General features: G+C 39.6%; 1 protein-coding gene across 1 annotated transcript in view; it reads left to right on the top strand.

Moving 5' to 3' along the window:
• The window catches only part of LRRC8C (leucine rich repeat containing 8 VRAC subunit C), a 94252-nt gene extending 76429 nt beyond the window's left edge, over window positions 1-17823 (top strand). The window contains exon 3 of the mRNA XM_027536579.1: window positions 14544-17823. Within this exon, the coding sequence (XP_027392380.1) occupies window positions 14544-16817 (2274 nt within the window). The 3' untranslated portion in view covers window positions 16818-17823. The remainder of the gene's footprint in view (window positions 1-14543) is intronic.
• The last annotated feature ends 3038 nt before the right edge of the window (window positions 17824-20861 follow it).

The following is a 20861-nucleotide window of genomic DNA, read 5'->3' as shown; positions in this document are numbered from 1 at the left end:
CTTGAACATCTGGAAGTTCATGGTTTACATATTGCTGTAGCCTGGCTTGGAGAATTTTAAGTATTACTTTACTAGCATGTGAGATGAGTGCAATTGTGAGGTAGTTTGAGCATTCTTTCACATTGCCTTTCTTTGGGATTGGAATGAAAACTGCCCTTTTCCAGTCCTGTAAAACACTGCTGAGTTTTCCAAATTTGCTGGCATATTGAGTACAGCACTTTCACAGCATCATCTTTCAGGATTTCAAACAGCTCAACTGGAATTCCATCACCTCCACTAGCTTTGTTCATAGTGATGCTTCCTAAGGCCCATTTGACTTCACATTCCAGGATGTCTGACTCTAGGTGAGTGATCACACCATCGTGATTATCTGGGTCATGAACTTTTTTGTACAGCTTTGTACATTTGTACTCTTGATGAAAGTGAAAGAGGAGAGTGAAAAAGTTGGCTTGAAGCTCAACATTCAGAAAACTAAGATCACGGCATCCGGTCCCATCACTTCATGGCAAATAGGTGGGAGAAACAGTGGCTGACTTTATTTTTCTGGGCTCCAAAATCACTGCAGATGGTGATTGCAGCCATAAAATTAAAAGACACTTACTCCTTGGAAGGAAAGTTATGACCAACCTAGACAGCACATTAAAAAGCAGAGACATTACTCTGTCAACAAAGGTCCATCTAGTCAAGGCTATGGTTTTTACAGTGGTCATGTATGGATGTGAGATTTGAACTATAAAGAAAGCTGAGCGCTGAAGAATTGATGCTTTTGAACTGTAGTGTTGGGAAAGACTCTTGAGAGTCCCTTGGACTGCAAGGAGATCCAACAAGTCCATCCTAAAGGAGATCAGTCCTGGGTGTTCATTGGTAGGACTAATGTTGAAGCTGAAACTCCAATACTTTGGCCACCTGATGCAAAGAGCTGACTCATTGGAAAAGACCCTGATGCTGGGAAAGATTGAGGGCAGGAGGAGAAGGGGACGACAGAGGATGAGATAGTTGGATGGCATCACTGACTCAGTGGGCATGGGTTTGGGTGGACTCCGGGAGTTGATGGTGGACAGGGAGGCCTGGCATGCTGCGGTTCATGGGGTTGCAAAGAGTCAGACACGACTGTGCAACTGAACTGGCTGACTCACTTGGCTTATCTGAAAATGCCATGAAGCAAAAAGAAAAGTGTTTAATTTTATCCACTTCCTCATTTTTCTTTTCTTTGTGTGTCCTAAAGAAGCTTTCCTCAAAAGAAAAGGGATGAAAACAATGTAGATACAACTAAAATTCAAGATGTAGGAAATGAAAACATTCTTGATGACTAGAAAGTCTCAGGCTAACCAGGGTTAAAAAAAATTAACATTCACAGTATGTATAGTCATCCTTACCTCGAGAAGTCAGTGTATGTATATTCATAGTGGTAGGAGAATTGCTTTTATTAAAGCGAGATATCAAAACGCAGATAGGATCGTAATGTAGGTGTGTTGGTTTTTCCTTTTACTTGGGATTTAAATGAATGAGTAGTGCCTCTCAAATCTGGCACTCTCTTTCTGTATCTTCAATGAGTCAGCACTTTGCTCCAGCTTTAGGCATCACTAGGCTGACATCACTTGGCAGTTTGGAGGTTGTATGAAATGAGCTGTTTCATCTCAGAGGAAGAGAGCCAGAAGGCCGGTTTCCCCATGTTCACTGGCATCTGACTTTATCCATGTGTGTACTTGCCAGTGTTGCACTTTGTTTTCCTTTGGGGAGGGGGCACAGTGTTGATTTATTCACCTCATATTTATTGCGCACTTACTTTGTACCAAGCAATGTCAATAAGGATGGAGCTTCTCTATATCTTTACTGGTCTAGAAGGTACACTGATAATAGAAAATCAGACTATGTTTCCATAGGTGCTACAATAGAGGGGAAATCCAGACTTAAAAACCTGCTCCCGTTAACTGTATACTTTTGTTCTATACAGTAGTGACCCAGGTAATTATGCATTAACCTTTTCAGTGCTTGATTCTTACACCAGACTAGTGGCATTTGATGTTCCTCAGAGAAATTTTTGATGACACTTCACTAGAGAAGATCTGCTTGACGTCCGGTTTTTAATCATGTACAGATGAATCCTACAGCATGTGTATTATTGCTGTACCTTACCACCAAGAGAATTCATTAATTCAAAAGTCTAAGTGTTAATCAGTTCATCCCTCCAATCCCTTAGATTTTTTTTTTCCAAGGACATTGATTCCATGCCTCAGAGGTGCCAGGGTATGATTTTTTTTTTCTCCTTTTCCTATTGCTCTTGAGGAAATAAGCAACCAATAAAAACAGACTTTTTACTCAGTCCTTATGTTTATTAATAGACATCTTAAAATTTGGCAATTTTCTTTATACTGTTCTTTCTTGCTCTCTTTACACTCTGGGTCTAAACTTCCTCCATACACAGGGTGTTATTTCCTGACCATCACATAAGTTTTAAACATCATCATTAAATAAGGAAGATACCATGTGCATAGCAGGCAGGAAATGATGCCCCACCCTTGCAGTTTTGCTTTTCCATTTCCCCTGGAGACAAGGACTTGTTTGTGTTGGTGAGAGTGATGCAGTGTGTGTGGTGGCTCCTGCGTGTCTATTTTTGTTCCCCATGGTTATTGCCCCCAAGTACACATGTATTGGGCTTGGAGACTAGCAAGCTTTACGAATAAGACATTTGCTGAGAATTAAAGCATTTAAATCTTTACCCTTTTAGAACCATCTTCCATGCCTTTTTCAGTCCCTTTTGTTTCTCAGTAAGATTTTTGGTACTTAAAATATTCTCAGTAGTGAGCCTTGAAACAAATTCTGGCATTCTGAGTTAATCCTGTCACTGATGAGGGTAAACCTTATGTCTCTTGAGGATAGATGCTTTTGTCTCCTAGCGTGTTTCTGAGAGAATATAATTAATGCAGTTTGTACATTAACTGATAACTTAGTGACATGAAAGTTAATTCCCTTCCCTTGTATCGCCATCATTTTTTCCCAGGAGAAATGGGTCTACCTCAGAAAGGATGGTGACAGTCTGTCTTTTTAATCTTTTTTTAAAAAATCTTAATTAATTAATTAATTTATTTATTTTTGGCCATGTTACACAGGCATGTGAGATCCTAGTTCCCCAGCCAGGGACTGAACCCCTGCCCCCTGCAGTAGAAGCACAGAGTCCTAACCACTGGACTGCCAGGGAAGTTCCCATCTTTTTAACCTTATCCCTTGTTCTTTGCAAATGCAGTCCTTTGCCTCCTATCTCTGGATCCCGCAGGGTTCTGACCTTATCCTCCCCCTCCAAACCTATCCAGGTCCAGCAGTTTTGAGGCTCCAATGAAGTTGCTCCTACTCCATGAATCCTTCTCTGCTCACTGCAAGCCTTAGCTTGTTGCACTTACCACACCATTCACTCGATGTATATACAACATTGTGTGCACCCTTGTTTGGCTTTTCATGTGCCTGTTTATGTTTCTCCAACAAGAATGTAAGTGCTTTTAGAACAGGGAATGTTGGTTATGCCTCCTTGATTTTCCTATGATGGTTAGCATAAAGTAGATCTTCAGTAAGTTTTAGTTAATAAAGGATAGCCTGTCCTTAGTATCTCTGAATAAGCCCCGGGGAATAGATCTTTGGGATCTGTTTCTTACTAGATCATTCTTAGATCAGCAAAGATAACTTGTTCTATCAGACTGGGGACAAATCTGGTTGGTCTTCAGAGTCCAACCCTCTGGAACCAGTTGTATCTGGAGAGTGGAGGGAAAGTAAGGGATAAAGTTAATCATCTTCCTGTTGGCCCACCTGTCACTTCATGACTCCAGTCTACCTGCCCATGTCCAACTTGCCATAACCAAGTTACAGCATCATCTTTTAAAAGAACAGGCCACTATCTAAAGAATATACCTGAGTGACACATTAGCATACTGGAATGATGACTGCTGATTTATCATATGCAGCAAGTTTTCTCACTTCTTTCAGTGATAATACAGTCGTAGCTATGATTTAAAGTCTAAACCAGAAAAAATGATTTAGGAGTTATAATTCATAGAAAAAGAGTACTGGACTTAATTGTCAAAATTGTAGGAAAATAAGACCTCTCATATGCTGTTAAGGGGAGATGTATATAAAGAAATCCAGACTTTTCTTGGTGGGAGAAGCATTTGACATTGTAAGTTTACCTTGTTTGGCACTACCCAAGCAATATTGTTTATTCATAATGGTAGCTTGCTCATCAGTCATTTCCAACTCTTTGCAACCCTTTGGATTGTAACCCACACCACTCCTCTGTCTATGGGATTTCCCAGGCAAGAATACTGGCATGGGTTGCCATTTCCTTCTCCGGGGAATCTTCCTGACCCGGGAATTGAACCCATCTCCTCTGTTTCCTGCATTGCAGGTGGATTCTTTACCCACTGAGCCATTAGGGAAGCTCATAATAGTCATAAGACTATTTTTTTTAATTTCAACACACTGCCTCTCTCTTCTGAAAAGATAGTAAAGCAAGAGTTATTCTTGAAAACACTCTGTTCAATGTGCATAGCCATGATAAAGCCATGATAAAGAGAGATACTAAAAACACATACATGGACTTAAAAGCAAGATAAATGGTTCTATGGAGCACAAATAGAATACTGAGTGGGGCTGAGGCAATAGCCGGGCTCCCATCCAAATGTAGGCAGTAGCAGCCAGGAGTTCAGCTCCTGCCAGTAAAGGAACTAAAAATGCACCAAGCAAGATAAGAGACTGGAGTCCGGTCACTGTAGCCAAAGGCCCTCATTTCCAAAAGGAAGCTAAAAAGAATGGCGAAGAACTGACCGCTAGAGCTGGTGCTTCAGAGGAAACCATGCATCTGGGGTGCCTCCCAACCAGGAACTGAGTCAGCCCGCCTGGAATTGTGAGATCCTGACATCACAGCGGAGCAGCGAAACATCATGACAGGTCCTAATGGTGGACTGGGAGGCTGGGTGCAGGAAACCACAGAAGAGCTCACGAGAGAAAAACAGTCTCCTCAGAATGAGCGTACCGCCCAGAACGCATGAAGACAGCTATGCTAAGAAAGTCTCTCAGCAAAATTGACAGTCGGAATATTGATTCACTCCACTCTAGAGGAAACTAAGCTTTGCAACAATAATGAAGTTAAAATATATTTTCTAAAGTGTAAAAAAATTAAATAAAAAGCAGAAAAAATAGATTCAGAGTGGTCAAGGAGATAAAGACAAAACATTAAAAAGTCAGTAGATATGTCATAAGATCAGAAATAAAAAAACCACTGAAATTTAAAATATCAACAGGCAGAAGAATAACACTGTACTCAGTTGCAAGAAGAAGTAATGAATTAGAATTCTGAGTTACCCAGAGCCCAGCACAGAGAGAGATGAGAATTAAAAAGTGCACACACACCCATGGAACTGAGAGACTCTAACATATATCTAATAGGAATTGCAGGGAAAAATGGAAGAAATGGTGAAGCAATTTTTGAAGCAATTATTTAAAGAGATTTACCTGAAGTTTTCCAAAATTGAAGAAAGTCAAGTCCTTGGCTACAAATATTGAGCAGTGTTCATCTACATACATTTAAAATTAAGGTGAAAATGTAAAAGATATTTTATTAAAGATAAAATCTTCAAAGCTACCCTAGAGAAAGAGAGATTGCTCCTCAGAGAACAAATGTAAGCTGACAGCAGACTTCTCATCAGCAAAAGAGGCCAGAATAAAATGGAATAATATGTTTAAGTGCTGAAAGGAAATTACTGTCAGCAGAATTTTATAATTTACAAAGTATTATTCAAGAGTGAAAGCAATATAGACATGTTCAGATGTATGAGGCATATGAATTTTCTGTCTACAGGCCCTTATTAAAAGAACTATTAAGGGATACACTTCAACCCATAGCAAAGGAACTCAGGGGAAGATAAAGGATCTGAGACAGTGGGTGAGCACATGATTTAATAAATATGTAGATAATCACAATGAACTATAGATTATTTTTTTCAAAGGAGAGCTAAAACAGACTCTAGGAACAACACAACAGGATAGTTCGGTGGGTAGTTAAAACATGCTTGGAAGAGGAGGTAAGGATTCTGAAAAGCTTTGAGTGTATCAGTTCAATTCAGTTCAGTTGCTCAGTAATATCCGACTCTGCAACCCCATGAATCGCAGCACGCCGGGCCTCCCTGTCCATCACCAACTCCTGGAGTTCACTCAGACTCACGTCCATTGAGTCAGTGATGCCATCCAGCCATCTCATCCTCTGTTGTCCCCTTCTCCTCCTGCCCCCAATCCCTCCCAACATCAGAGTCTTTTCCAGTGAGTCAACAACTCTTCCCATGAGGTGGCCAAAGTACTGGAGTTTGTTTTTTTTTTTAAGTGTATACATTCTAAGAAATTATATGTAACCTTAACTACAGAAATTTAGTGTACACATTCCCAACCAGCTGAGGCAGGATGGAAATAGGAGATGTGTACAATGTTATCAGAGCAACAGAAAGCAGGAAGGAGGAAGAAGTGGTATATATAAAAATAAAAACATGGACATGAATCCAAATATCACTAAATATCCAAATATGAGTGAGGTGAGCCACAACATTGCAATGGATTAAATTCATTTGTAAGAAGAAAGAGGTGATTAGTTTGGATTTTTTTAAAAGTCCATAAAACAGACACCTAAGGAAATAACAAAACACAAAGTTTCTAAATAGAGATTAAAGAAGGATATTAAAAAACAGGAAAAAGCTGATGAAGCTCTGATAATATTAGATAGTATTTAGACCTTCCATTTTCAAAATGCACTCTTTATCAAAACAAGGTGTATTTTTAAATTTTAGAACACACATAAATTCTTGTAACACCACACAGGATACAAAAGAATCTCAAAACCCCGAGGAATCCCCGGGTCCTGAACCTTTGCAGTGAACCTCTGGCAACCACTGATCTGTTCTCTGACCTGGTTTACAGAATGTCATGTAAAATCAGGCACTATGTAGTTTTTGAGACTGGCACTGTTTTTAAATTAAAACTTGCCTGAATGCAATCATCATTGGAATATTTTTAATAAATTATAGCACATCTATATCATATAGTAATATAGACCTTAGAATGAAGTAAATCTCTATATGTGGGTGTGTTAGGGTCTGTAAGACATACTGCTGCTGCTAAGTCACTGCAGTCGTGTCCGACTCTATGCGACCCCGCAGACGGCAGCCCACCAGGCTCCCCCGTCCCTGGGATTCTCCAGGCAAGAACACTGGAGTGGGTTGCCATTTCCTTCTCCAATGCATGTAAGTGAAAAGTGAAAGGGAAGTCGCTCAGTCGTGTCTGACTCTTAGCGACCCAGTGAACTGCAGCCTACCAGGCTCCTCTGTCCATGGGATTTTCCAGGCAAGAGTACTGGAGTGGGGTGCCATTGCCTTCTCCGGTAAGACATACTATGAAAGTGAAAATTTTAAGGGGCAAGAACAATGCATGTAGTAAGATCCCACGTGTTTATATGTCGTGTATGCAAAGTCGCTTCACTCATGTCCGACTCTGCGACCCCATGAACTGTAGCTTGCCGGACTCCTCTGTCCATAGGAGGCAAGAATACGAGAGGGGGTTGCCATTTCCTTCTCCAGTAGATCTTCTTGACCGAGGGTTCGAAGCCATGTCTCTTAACATCTCCTGCATTGGGAGGAGGATTCTTTACCACTAGCACCACCTGAGAGGTCATGTCTATGTCAATACACAGATATAGAATACCCACCAAACTTATCAGGCTTCCTAAGGAATGGCAGGGGAGTGGGAAAGGTGAAGGGAGTATGCTCCCCTCTATGCTAAATATGCATCTTTTAAAAGAAGATTTATAATAGCAAAAAATAAAATATTTAGGCATAACTTAATAAATGCCCAAAATCTATTTGAGGAAAGATATGAAACACTCCTGGGAGATAGAAAATTAGATTAAGCCAAGTGGAAACACACACATGGAGAGGAAGAATCAACACCATAAAGATGTCAGTGCTTCTTAGTTTATAAATGTAATATAATCCCAATAAAAATACCACCAAGGTGATTTTTTTTTTTTTTTTTTTTGGATCTAGACTATAAAGTTGATTATAAAGTTCATTGTGAAAGACAAGCATGAATTTGAGCACTTACAACACTCATTACTGATTTAGTCACCTATCTCCTGTTCAGGACCTTGAAGGGTGCATTGCTCTTGGTATCTCTGGCGTGATGTCTGACGTACAGCAGGTCCTTCACTAGGAGTGACTTTTCCTGAGGCACACTCAAAACTAGTTAGCACTTGTGTTCTACACGTCCCACACCTCCCCCATCAATGTCTTTTATGTCTCCTGCATGTAAAAGATAAGCTGGCCCTTATGTATGTTTCCCTGTCTTTGTTATATCAAGCGGTTTCTCTGAAGCTGAGTGGCTTTGTTTGATTGAGTTTGAATCTCAGCCCTTTGGTGTCTCATTCATGCACATGTTGAACTGCTTCAGTAGCTTACCACTGGTCCCTGCTGCTTCTCACTGCGCTGCTTTTCTGGAAACTGCCTCAGTTAAGCAGATCTTACTTTTTTACATTGTAATGATGGAGTTTATGATTCTAGCAAAGGGACTGAGAATCAAATAACCATCATCAAAAATACAATCAAAGATGTAGGTGGACATTAATAATTTAAAATTGTGAAAGTTACTATTAAAAGGTCCTAATTTACATTGACCATGCAAGATATTTCAATATGTGATCTGCTGCTGCTGCTGCTAAATCGCTTCAGTCGTGTCTGACTCTGTGCGACCCCATAGACGGCAGCCCACCAGGCTCCCCTGTCCCTGGGATTCTCCAGGCAAGAACACTGGAGTGGGTTGCCATTTCCTTCTCCAATGCATGAAAGTGAAAAGTGAAAGTGAAGTTGCTCAGTCGTGTCCCAACTCTTAGCAACCCTATGGACTGCAGCCCACCAGGCTCCTCCATCCATGGGATTTTCCAGGCAAGAGTACTGAATTGGGTTGCCATCAAGTGTGTACATATTCCACATAAAAATGTATCTCTTTGCTGGTATAAATTTGGCAATTATGATTTTAAATATTCGATTTCTTTTTCTAGCTCAGAGCAGCATTCCAGGATATAGTTTAGATAGGTTGCTTCAGTTTTTTAAGGAAGTTTGAATTTTACTTTGTTTCTCTTAAAAACACACCGTGTAGAAAGCAAAATCAGGAAATGCAGTTTATTTCATTGACCCTACAATTTTTTTCCGAAAACAGCTGTTGTGTTATCTGAAAATAATTTGCAAATGGGAATTCATGTATTTGGCTCTTAGTGAGCCCATTTCTCCAACCACTGCAACCTTTGTGTTTCTTTTCCAGAAATATTATCCACGTATTAGAACAGTCATGGAATGATTTTACATGTATATTTTTTATTCCTCTAGGAACTTTAGTTGTAAAGTCTTGAAGAGCATTTTATATACTTTGTTACCTGGATGTCAGCTGCTCCATAGGATATAGAGGATATTGTATCAAATTCCAGTCCATGAGCTCTCTGTATTCTAACAGACTCCTGGAAGAATTAGGTTCTCATAGTCCCAGTTCCTTCTTCCATGGAAACAATTTAGATTATAGATTTTTAGCATCCCAGGCAAAATCTCCTTGTCTGTTCAGTTTTGATCTAAGCATTAAATTATTTAGTCTTTTGCCTGTGATTTCTACAGTTCATTCATAATACAGAGGTGTGTGTGTGTTTAGCAGATTTTACCAAAGGTTTAGGGAAGAGTGAAAGGTATTTCCATCTCCAAATGGAAATAATGAGTATGCAGTGCAGCCTCCTACCACATTGCTTGTCCTGTTTCCTTCGATTCTACCCCTCCTCTACTGGTTCACCTCCCCCTCCCTCCAACCCCGTTCATCCCACTATAGCGTGGGCGGTTTAGCCATCTTTGTTGCTGGTTTCACCTCACTTTTGCCCTCAGTGACTCTTGCCCTTCTATGTACAGCTTTTCCTTATTCTGAAACTAACTTAGGTATTTGCTTTAACTTAGATGATTTCATTCAAGAATTATTCTCAGAATTACCCTGGTGGTCCAGTGGTTAAGACCTGGGGCTTCCCACTGCAGAGCAAATGGGTTTGGGTTCTGGCTGAGGAACTAAGATGCTGTGCTGCACAGCCAAAAAATAATAATTATTTTTATTCTCAAATCTGTTCTTAGAGTAGTAACTTTCTTACCTTGATATATCATGGATCAGATTCTCCTGTTTATCTTGCTTTTTAAATTTTTTCTCTACCCCTTGACCCCGTTTCTTTCCCCTCTTTCTCACCCTTCCCCTAAATAAACACACTTTGTAGGTGTAGCTCTAGTCTCGACGCTTTTTTCCTCCAAAGGCAGTCTGAGAGTTGTCCCTAGAAGAAAGGCATTGCATTTCTCATCTGTGTGACACATGTATGGTACAAGCTGGTGGTGATGGTCTGAGCCTTGATGTTCTGCAGAACAGGATATGGTGGTGGGGCTTTCTTCCTGCTCTTACCCTAAGCACTCTTCCTTAGTCCTGCACTGCAGCCTGGAACCCTACCATTATTCTTTGGGGAAAAAAAAATTGCAGCTATTCTTTAAGGCTTATTTTGTACTCTAATCTTTAAATTTCTGGATTAGGTAAAGAGAAGTGAGATATAGGTTTAATTGGGCAAGCTACTCAAAAGAGCAGAAAAGTTGAAACAAAATCTTTTAAGTTCTTACAAGCTGCTGTTTACAAATATCCCACAAAACACCCCTTACTCTTTTCTTTTTTAAAGGAAGCCTTTCTGTCTTCTCTTTCTTTTACTGTACCTTTGAAAACATTGATGCTTTTCCCAGTTCTTCTCAGTGTTGGAGTGTTTACAGTAATCATAGAAAGTAACTTCCTTCCTCTCTTCTATGGCTACTGCACTGTTTAAATCCCCACCGTCTTTTCTCTTGGGCTCGGCAGCCTGCCCTCTTCCTTCTCATAGTGCCAGATAGACAACCTGCCATCACATCTTTGGGAATTCAACTCCAAGCTGTATCCCTGCTGGAGTCTTCTTGTGATGTGTCCTCTTAGCAGTATGAGCAGCTATTTTGCTTAGCTATTTGGACTAAATTCCAGCATCTTTTTCTACTCTCTGCTCATTTCTGACTAGTTAACAGCTTCTGGAAAGGATATCACTGTCTTTACCTTCCTGGGATTTAAATAAGCACATTTTAAAATGACATCTTGAAAGATTGAAAGAAATATGACATCGGAAAGCTGAGAGGAACTTCCAGAGTTCATCTATATATTACCTTCCTACGTTGGGCCGTTCTCTTAAAGCCATTGTAGCAGAAGTTTGGAGAAACGAGCAGACTGTCTGAAGTGGTGCTGTTTCATTGCTGTATGAAGGTTGGCAAGCTGTTGAAGTTCGCTGAAGCTTAGTTGGGTTCTTCTGTAGAATGCGGAGAAAATGACCTACTTCTGTAGCATGGCAGATGCTAGCCAATCAAGTGCGTTTGTCCTGAATATAAAGAGGTATCCCAGGAGGGCACACAACTGAGCCAGGGAGACACAAGCAGGATTTCAGGCCACACTTGCCCCTCAGCTGGACACCCTGGTGCCTGGCATAACCTGAAACCCTCTGCAGCAGCCAGGCTCTGGAGGTTAATCATCTGCCCCCATGAGGAGTGAGTCTGGAGAAGGGCAGGGCAGGAGGCAGTACTGGGACCATCTGGGTGTTTGGCAGGGACTTAGAACCTCCAAAAGGTACCTACCTGCCTTTTTACCTTCTGGCTGATCTTGCTTTACACCAATGCGTCTATGTTTTCATCACATCATTAACAATGTCATATTAACATACTTGGAGAAAGAAATGGCAACCAACTCCAGTATACTTACCGGAAAAATTCTATACACAGAGGAGACTGGTGGCCTGTAGTCCATGGGGTCACAAAAAATCAGACATGACTGAGCACAGCACGGCATTAACATCCTAGCTCAAAGGTGTCACTCTTGGAGAAGGTGCTGGGGAAGCATTTCTGTCCATACTGGTCTCTAGCCCCCACCTTTTGCCTGCTTCACAGGTGTGTTCAGTCGCTCAGTTGTGTCCAACTCTTTGCAACTTCATCAACTGTAGCCCGCCAGGCTCCTCTGTACATGGGATTTTCCAGGCAAGAATACTGGAGTGGGTTGCCATTTCCTTCTCCAGATAATTGAAGCTTCACAGATAATTGGAGCATTAAATGAGACTACAGTTGGGAAAACAGCTAGAACATGACCCCAGCCACTGAATTTCTTTTTCTGTTTGATATTTCTGCAGGGTAGACTCTAACATCTGTCTAGGCTTTCTCCTACTATTTTCTGTTCCAGGGGTTTCCATGGTACAGTGCTTGACCCCAAGAAATATAAAGGATGCCCTATTGAAATATGAGATTAAAATGAAAACTTTATGTTTATTTTAAACCTAAAGGAAAAATAAGCTTTCTAATATTTGGCTGATGGATTGGCAATACTTTATGGTTATAATTATAAATAGGCATATGTGAGTGAGTGAAAGCCACTCAGTTGTGTCCAATTCTTTGTAACCCCATGGACTATACAGTCCATGGAATTCTCCAGGCCAGAATACTGGAGTGGGTAGCTTTTCCCTTCTCCAGGGGATGTTCCCAACCCAGGGATCGAACATAGGTCTCCCTCACTGCAGGCAGATTCTTTACCAGCCAAGCCACCAGAGAAGCCCATAGACATATATATGCACACAAATATGGACGTGTTTAACACTTTTTTTCTCTGATACAGGTAAGTGATTAAAATGTTTGTTTGAAGACATTCTCAAACATTCTCACACCACTGTAGTCATGGAACCCTCTGAATGCAGTCACATTTGTTTTTCTTCCCTGCCTTCTTCTGATTTCCATAGTAAATGGTAGCCCCTGGTGTATCTTCTAGTCTACAGGGCGTTTATATATCTTTATAAACAAAACTTCCTCTCTTCCCCCTAACCTCATTCTTTCATTGTTATCCACATAGGATATGGGAAGAGATAAGCTTTTCCCCTAAAACATGTATAACTTTAAAAGGTAATTTGTTACTTAGGATGAAGTAAAATTGAGATCTTTTTTATTTAATCCTAGAAACTCAGTAAAATAAAATAAGAATGTGGGTTCTGGGTCCAGGTGGCCTGAGCTAGATGACATTAAGCAAGTTGCCTAACCTTTCTGTGCTTTCGTCTCCTCATCTGTGAAACTGGGGTAAAAAGAGTAATCTGCCTCATCAGGTTAAGGTGACAATTTTTTTTTTCCCCAAGCTGAATTTATTTATTTATTTATTTTCAAATTTTATTTTATTTTTAAACTTTATAATATTGTGTTAGTTTAAGGTGACAACTGAAATAAGTAATATCTTTGACATTTTTGGAATAGAATTGCATATTAAACACAACAGAAAGTTTGTTGCTGCCATCACTGTAATCACTGTCCTTAACTTTATCCCTAGGAAAGATCCACGCCCAGAACTATGCAACTCTGAGTTGGAAGGGCTAGCATCCGTGTCAGTTCTAGACTCATCCACTTTCTCAGCAAATATATACTGGTGGTCTCCTATATCAGATACTCAACTAAGGGCTGGACGCTCCACTGCATTGTCAAACCTTGTACAACACTTCTCTCTAAGGGCGTGTATCTCCCACGTCACCAACTTGTGGTCATATTCCTCGTGCCATAACAGTCCACTTTGTAATAGACTCAGTGTACACTTTGTGTACTTCTTCCTGAAGATGATTCCTCCAGGTTGATTCAAAGTGTAGTTTGCCTCATCCTATTTCATCTTTGGGAAGAAAGTGTTCTCTCTTACTGAAATTGCAATCTTATGAGACTGCAGGACTTAGTAGGGCTTAATATGATTTTCAACAAACTGAAGCATTAGTAGGGGAATAGAAGTTAATGTGATATTTTGTGTGAAAAGCAGCAAGTTTAGACATAACTATTTTACTATCAAACATTTCTATAGTCTTTCATCTCTCTCTGGATAAATAGCTTTTAAAAAAGCATAGTAAATTCCCATTTTATTAAAACTAGACATATTCATCTATGCATGACTAGGATATGGGTAGAAAGAAAAGAGGAAATGATAAAGACAGGAATTTCTCCCATATTTCCTCCTTTTAATCCTTTTATTTCTCGTACAGAAACTAATATAATGTTGGGAGCCATCCAGTTCAAGACTGAATCTGATAAGAGGATGTACTTCCGAGACCAATGACTGATTCCCCAAAGGCTTCAGTGAAAGAAGAAATGCAAACTTTTTAAAATACGTGAAATGTTCTTCAAATATTTGTCATGCACTGTTCTGTGTGCTGACAAAACTGCTCCATTTTGTGTCATGAGTTAGATGTGGCAAACAAAGATAAGCATTTCATTTTTCTAACCTGTGGGCTAAGAATAAAAATCTCGTGCTGGAATTGAACATTGTATTCTCCAGGCAAAGGAAATGGACGTTTATTGGATGTTACTGCTGCTTTCCTTCTCACTAATGACATTATGAAAGCTCTTTGAGTAATATAATTTGGAAATATTATTTCTGTGTTTCAGGTCATGCAAGACAAGATAATCTGCCTTCCGAAAAGAGTACAGCCTTCTCAGAACCAGTCTTCTGTTTCAAATGTCTCTCAAGCAGTGGCCAGTACCACCCCACTGCCTCCACCCAAACCATCTCCTTCTAACCCGGTCACTGTGGAAATGAAAGGGCTGAAGACAGATTTGGACCTTCAGCAGTACAGCTTTATTAACCAGATGTGTTATGAGCGAGCCCTCCACTGGTACGCCAAGTATTTCCCATACCTAGTCCTCATTCATACCCTGGTCTTCATGCTCTGCAGCAACTTTTGGTTCAAGTTCCCTGGCTCCAGCTCCAAAATAGAACATTTCATCTCAATCCTGGGGAAGTGTTTTGACTCTCCCTGGACCACACGAGCCTTATCTGAAGTGTCTGGGGAGGACTCAGAAGAGAAGGACAACAGGAAGAACAACATGAGCAGGTCCAACACCACCCAGTCTGGTCCAGAAGGCAGTCTGGTCAATTCTCAGTCTTTAAAGTCAATTCCTGAGAAGTTTGTGGTTGACAAATCCACTGCAGGGGCTCTGGATAAGAAGGAGGGTGAGCAGGCAAAAGCTTTATTTGAGAAGGTGAAGAAGTTCCGGCTGCACGTAGAAGAAGGTGATATACTATATGCCATGTATGTTCGTCAGACTGTACTTAAGGTCATAAAATTCCTAATCATCATTGCATATAATAGTGCCCTGGTTTCCAAAGTCCAATTTACAGTGGACTGTAATGTTGACATTCAGGACATGACTGGATATAAAAACTTTTCTTGCAATCATACCATGGCACACTTGTTTTCAAAACTCTCCTTTTGCTACCTGTGCTTTGTAAGTATCTACGGATTGACGTGCCTTTATACGTTGTACTGGCTGTTCTACCGTTCTCTGAAGGAGTACTCTTTTGAGTATGTCAGGCAGGAGACTGGAATTGATGATATTCCAGACGTGAAAAATGACTTTGCTTTTATGCTTCATATGATAGATCAGTATGACCCTCTGTATTCCAAGAGATTCGCAGTGTTCCTATCTGAAGTGAGTGAAAACAAATTAAAGCAGCTGAACTTAAATAATGAGTGGACTCCAGATAAACTGAGGCAGAAGCTGCAGACAAATGCCCATAACCGCTTAGAACTGCCTCTCATCATGCTCTCTGGCCTTCCAGACACTGTTTTTGAAATCACAGAGTTGCAGTCCCTAAAACTTGAAATCATTAAGAACGTCATGATACCAGCCACAATCGCGCAGCTAGACAATCTCCAGGAGCTTTCTCTACACCAGTGCTCAGTCAAAATCCATAGCGCAGCATTGTCTTTCCTGAAGGAGAATCTCAAGGTCTTGAGCGTCAAGTTTGATGACATGAGGGAGCTGCCCCCCTGGATGTATGGCCTCCGGAACCTGGAGGAACTCTACCTGGTTGGCTCTCTAAGTCACGATATTTCCAGAAATGTCACCCTTGAGTCTCTGCGGGATCTCAAAAGCCTTAAAATTCTCTCGATCAAAAGCAATGTTTCCAAAATCCCACAGGCAGTGGTTGATGTTTCCAGCCATCTCCAGAAGATGTGCATACACAACGATGGCACCAAGCTGGTGATGCTCAACAACCTGAAGAAGATGACCAACCTGACAGAGCTGGAGCTGGTCCACTGTGACCTGGAGCGCATCCCTCACGCCGTATTCAGCCTGCTCAGCCTCCAGGAATTGGACCTCAAGGAAAATAATCTGAAATCCATAGAAGAGATCGTTAGCTTCCAGCACTTGAGAAAGCTGACAGTGTTGAAACTCTGGCATAACAGCATCACCTACATCCCAGAGCATATCAAGAAACTCACCAGCCTGGAGCGTCTGTCCTTCAGTCACAATAAAATCGAGGTGCTGCCTTCCCACCTCTTCCTATGCAACAAAATCCGTTACCTGGACTTGTCCTACAATGACATTCGATTTATCCCACCTGAGATCGGAGTTCTACAAAGTTTACAGTATTTTTCCATCACTTGTAACAAAGTGGAGAGCCTTCCAGATGAACTCTACTTCTGTAAGAAACTCAAAACTCTGAAGATTGGGAAAAACAGCCTATCAGTACTTTCCCCCAAAATTGGAAATTTGTTATTTCTTTCCTATTTAGATGTTAAAGGCAATCACTTTGAAATCCTCCCTCCTGAACTGGGTGACTGTCGGGCTTTGAAGCGAGCTGGTTTAGTTGTAGAAGACGCTCTGTTTGAAACCCTGCCTTCTGATGTCCGGGAGCAAATGAAAACTGAATAACTTATTTTTGTTTAACGTTTGACTGAAACATGCTTCTACCAAATACAGTATAAATAATTAGGTAGTCTTAATGCCTTTCCTACTTTATTATTATTTTTCTTCTTTTTCGCACAAAACAAAATGTACACAAAGAATGAGGAGTATGTATTTTTTAATAAAAATTTAATTGTATTTTTTCAATATTAGTATTTTAAAGATTTATTTGTCCTGGAACCTAATGTATCTATTATTGTTTTCTACTGACAGAGACAGATGGTTCCACCTGTTTTTGTTTGGTTTTTTTGTTTGCTTGCTTGCTTGCTTGCTTGTTTGTTTTGGTTTTTTGGTAAATTCTTGTGGAAGGAAGGGAATTTTAGGTTGCATGCTTTTGGTATTTTTTAAATCGATGAAGATACTTTGCCAAGGTCATTTTTTAGCTTGTTTACATCTGTACAGGGTCTTTATTTTTGTTTTCATTGTATACATTGTATGTGTATCAAGGAATCTCTGCTAGTTATTTTAATACCAGCTGCCTTCTGCATTGGTCAAGTATTTCGTTGTATAGAAAACTCTTCTCTGGAGTATAAGCTCACATAAGTGCATTGTCATGGACTATTATTTTCAAAATTTCCCCTTGCCTCCAGCAGAACCCTAAATTGTATTCTTTCACATACCTGACAGTTATTTATCATTAGGCAAGGATTTTTTAAGTAAGGACGATAATCTTCCATGGTCAGCTTGCTTGGATTGGTCATTTATAATTTAACTGATGTACATTACTACCAACATTTTTAAAATGTTGAAAATATTTCCTTCAGTGAAAAAGGAAATGCAGAAACTCCTCCCCTTTAATATCAATGTTGTTATGTAGTTGTGGTGAACAACCTTAGAAAAGCTAATTTATTTTAATTAAAATAGCTAATTAAATTTAAAAATCAGAATCAGAAGCCTGCTTTTTAGTAATTTAATCATCTTTGATATCTTGATATGTGAATACATCCGATGGGAAAAAAAAAAAACAGTGCTACTAAAGCACCCTGCTAAAGAGCTGGTGCGCTCCAGCTAGGCGCGCTGGTTCCTCTGGGCAGTGTGGCAGTGGTGACCTCTATTCAAATTCTGCCTGTTACACAAACTAATCAATGTATACACACACATATATATGTATTAATCAATCTCCCTCAAGTCAGCCCTTGCTATGAATGCTAGTGATGCAAGCACAGAAACTCTGTCTGTTCTCTTTGGCTTAAAAAAGTTTATCTCATCTAAAATAATTCTATGCCTTTATTTTTTTAAGTGTGAAAAAATAGCTGAGTGGCTATCACTTAGAAATAATTTTTGCCTGGTGGCCAGCAGAGTTTTTATTTTATCTCTCTACTAAAAAATCCAGCATAGTGGAAAGTGAAAGTAGCTCAGTCGTGTCTGAGTCTTTTGACCCCATGGACTATACAGTCCATGGGATTCTCCAGGCCAGAATACTGGAGTGGGTAGCCATTCCCTTTCCCAGGGGATCTTCCCAACCCACGATCAAACCCATGTCTCCCACATTGCAGGCGGATTCTTTACCAGCTGAGCCCCCAGGGAAGCCCAAAATGTATGGGTCTTGGGCAAAAGTTTTCACTGATTATTAAACTGTGTAAAACAGGAAAATGGAAACACTATTTGTGCCCTCAATCCAGGACCAGTGCTATCTATCATGGGAATTTTGTTTCATGTTCCAGCTTCACACTCACTGTTTTCAGAACCCTAGTCTGATCTAAGACGGTTTTGTGACTTAACAAAAAAAAAAGTAGGAAGATGGTTTGGGTTTCAAAATGCTGGTTTTAAAATTTACTCCTTGATCCTGGTAAATTTGCTTAATGACACTTTGAGTCATACACGGGACACAGCTCTACAAACTACTCAGCAGATACATGTACCTCCATTGTATTTTAAACGTTATGATACATCATGGGGTAAAGGATTTGGGGAAGAGATGCTTTTCATTTATTGAATAATTTAATCATGTAGACCAAAGTGCTTTGCTGTTTCTGCTCCATGTTTAAGTGTTAGAATGGTGATTTTGTATAGCTGGTTTATTTTGACCTGGAATTGAAACAATATGTTTAAAATAGCAACACGGTTTTACTTCTTTGATAAAATATTCAATTCTAGTATGTTTTTAGGATCTTGATTATGAACCATGAGTTGTATTTAGAGACATAGCACTACCTGTTTTAAACAAACAAACCTGGAAGATTGTCCGTCACTGAGCATGACAAGAATACCCCTGTTGAAAGGTGAGCTTTGATAACTACTGTTAAGACACTGGGTGCATTATTCTTCTGGATAAAATTTATACTTGTTTTCTATATCACCCTTAAAAAGGGATCTATTCAGGTTAAACATCATATTTATGCTGAAATCTTTATCTGGTGTTAACTTATAATCTCCCATGGGTTCATAACTGAAGTAAGTAACTAGTAATTAGTCTTTGTGACAACTTGCTCAAAATGTCAAAATAATTTTATTTACTTCCTTAATGATTTCACAGGTTGACCCTAACCTAAGTTCTAAATAACATCCAGTAAATCAGTATAGTTCTGAGTTTATGGTTTAACTAGGAAGGAAAATTCCTAGATGTTTGTTAGATTTTATAAAAATTCAAAATGTTCGAACTTCATCTTGAGTCTCAATTTTCCAACTTGACCCTTTTAAATATTGTATATTTTTGTTCACATTCTTAAGTAAAAAGCATTTAATTACTCTTTAGCCGTTAAATGGGAAACTCAGGTAAATGAACTGCTGACTTTTCTAAAGTTCTTTAATGAATCAACTCAGTGTTAAAAGGAGTATTTACCTAATCCTTTTCATATTTTTACAAGTGCTCTTGCTAAAAAGGAACAACTAGCTCTATTTCTCCAACTTCTATAAGATTCATGAGAAACTGCTTATGTAAATATAAAAGCATCATACATACTCAAGTCCTATGGCTACTGGACACCCTTGGTGAGTATGCTTTTTGGTCAGTTTTAATGGTTAAGTATAGATCAGTTGTTGGTGGATGGTCCGGTTGAAACACAGCATCTAAGTATATCCTAGTGGAACTCACCTAAAAAGACTACACCTCAGAAAACTAGTTATTTGTTGGGTTTTCACTCACTCTGTTTTGTTTTTAGTACAATGGTTTTTAACATATGTGTTCTTGATTCAGTGAAACCTGTTATTTACACTGGTGAATTTTCTGATTGTTCACCCACCTTTCCCCTGCCTTAGGTTTCCCATGTAGTTAGTGCAATGAGTTCTAACAATTTCCACAGCATCCCATGTGCAGGCACTACTTTTTCAGAAAGGATTGGAAAATAAGCCTGCTGTGAGTATTCTGTTCATTTATAGGTGCCTCCTTCTCTGCCTCTGAAGCCATCTTTACAGAGAGGGGCTTAGCAACCTGAAGTATTCCATGAGTTACTGGGGATGAACAAAGTTCATGTTTTTGCAACATGCTCTCTTATGATTTCTGTTATAAGAAAGGGAAGAAAAAAATATTTACATCTGTTGTTACCATTCCCCCCAAGAGTTTTGCTGTGGTTTATGTTCCTAATTCCAAGAAAAGTTCATTTTTTTAAGTAGTGTTTTACTCTCTAATGTAGTGTAGTGATAGTCACTCAGCCGTGTCTGATTCTTTGCTACCCCATGGATTGTAGCCCACCAGGCTCCTCTGTCCATGGGATTTCATAGCAAATACCTGATCAGTAGTAGTGATATATTTATTATACTTAAACAGTGATCCACCTTTATGCAAACTGCAGTATTTAGTAGAAAAGAGATAAGCTTCTAGACAACTTAAATTTGTGTTTAGAAACTAAATTGATTCAGTTTGTGTTCTCCTATGAATCTTGAATGTGATAATGCTATTCAGGCAGTTCACATTTTTGGTAGGATCTCAATAACTCAGGGTAGGTAGGGTTCCATAGCAAAATAGCACAGTTATTAGTGAGGGGAATGCCTCAAGGGTCTGTAAGATTTTCTCTTTTTTTTTTTTTTCCTGTCTATTCAGACACATTGTAAGAAAACTTGGACAGTCTCAGA

Source organism: Bos indicus x Bos taurus, chromosome 3 (genome assembly GCF_003369695.1).
Source record: "Bos indicus x Bos taurus breed Angus x Brahman F1 hybrid chromosome 3, Bos_hybrid_MaternalHap_v2.0, whole genome shotgun sequence".
NCBI classification, from domain to species: domain Eukaryota; kingdom Metazoa; phylum Chordata; class Mammalia; order Artiodactyla; family Bovidae; genus Bos; species Bos indicus x Bos taurus.
The sequence above is the reverse complement of the archived record's forward strand: the minus strand, read 5'-3'. Positions and strand labels throughout refer to the sequence as shown.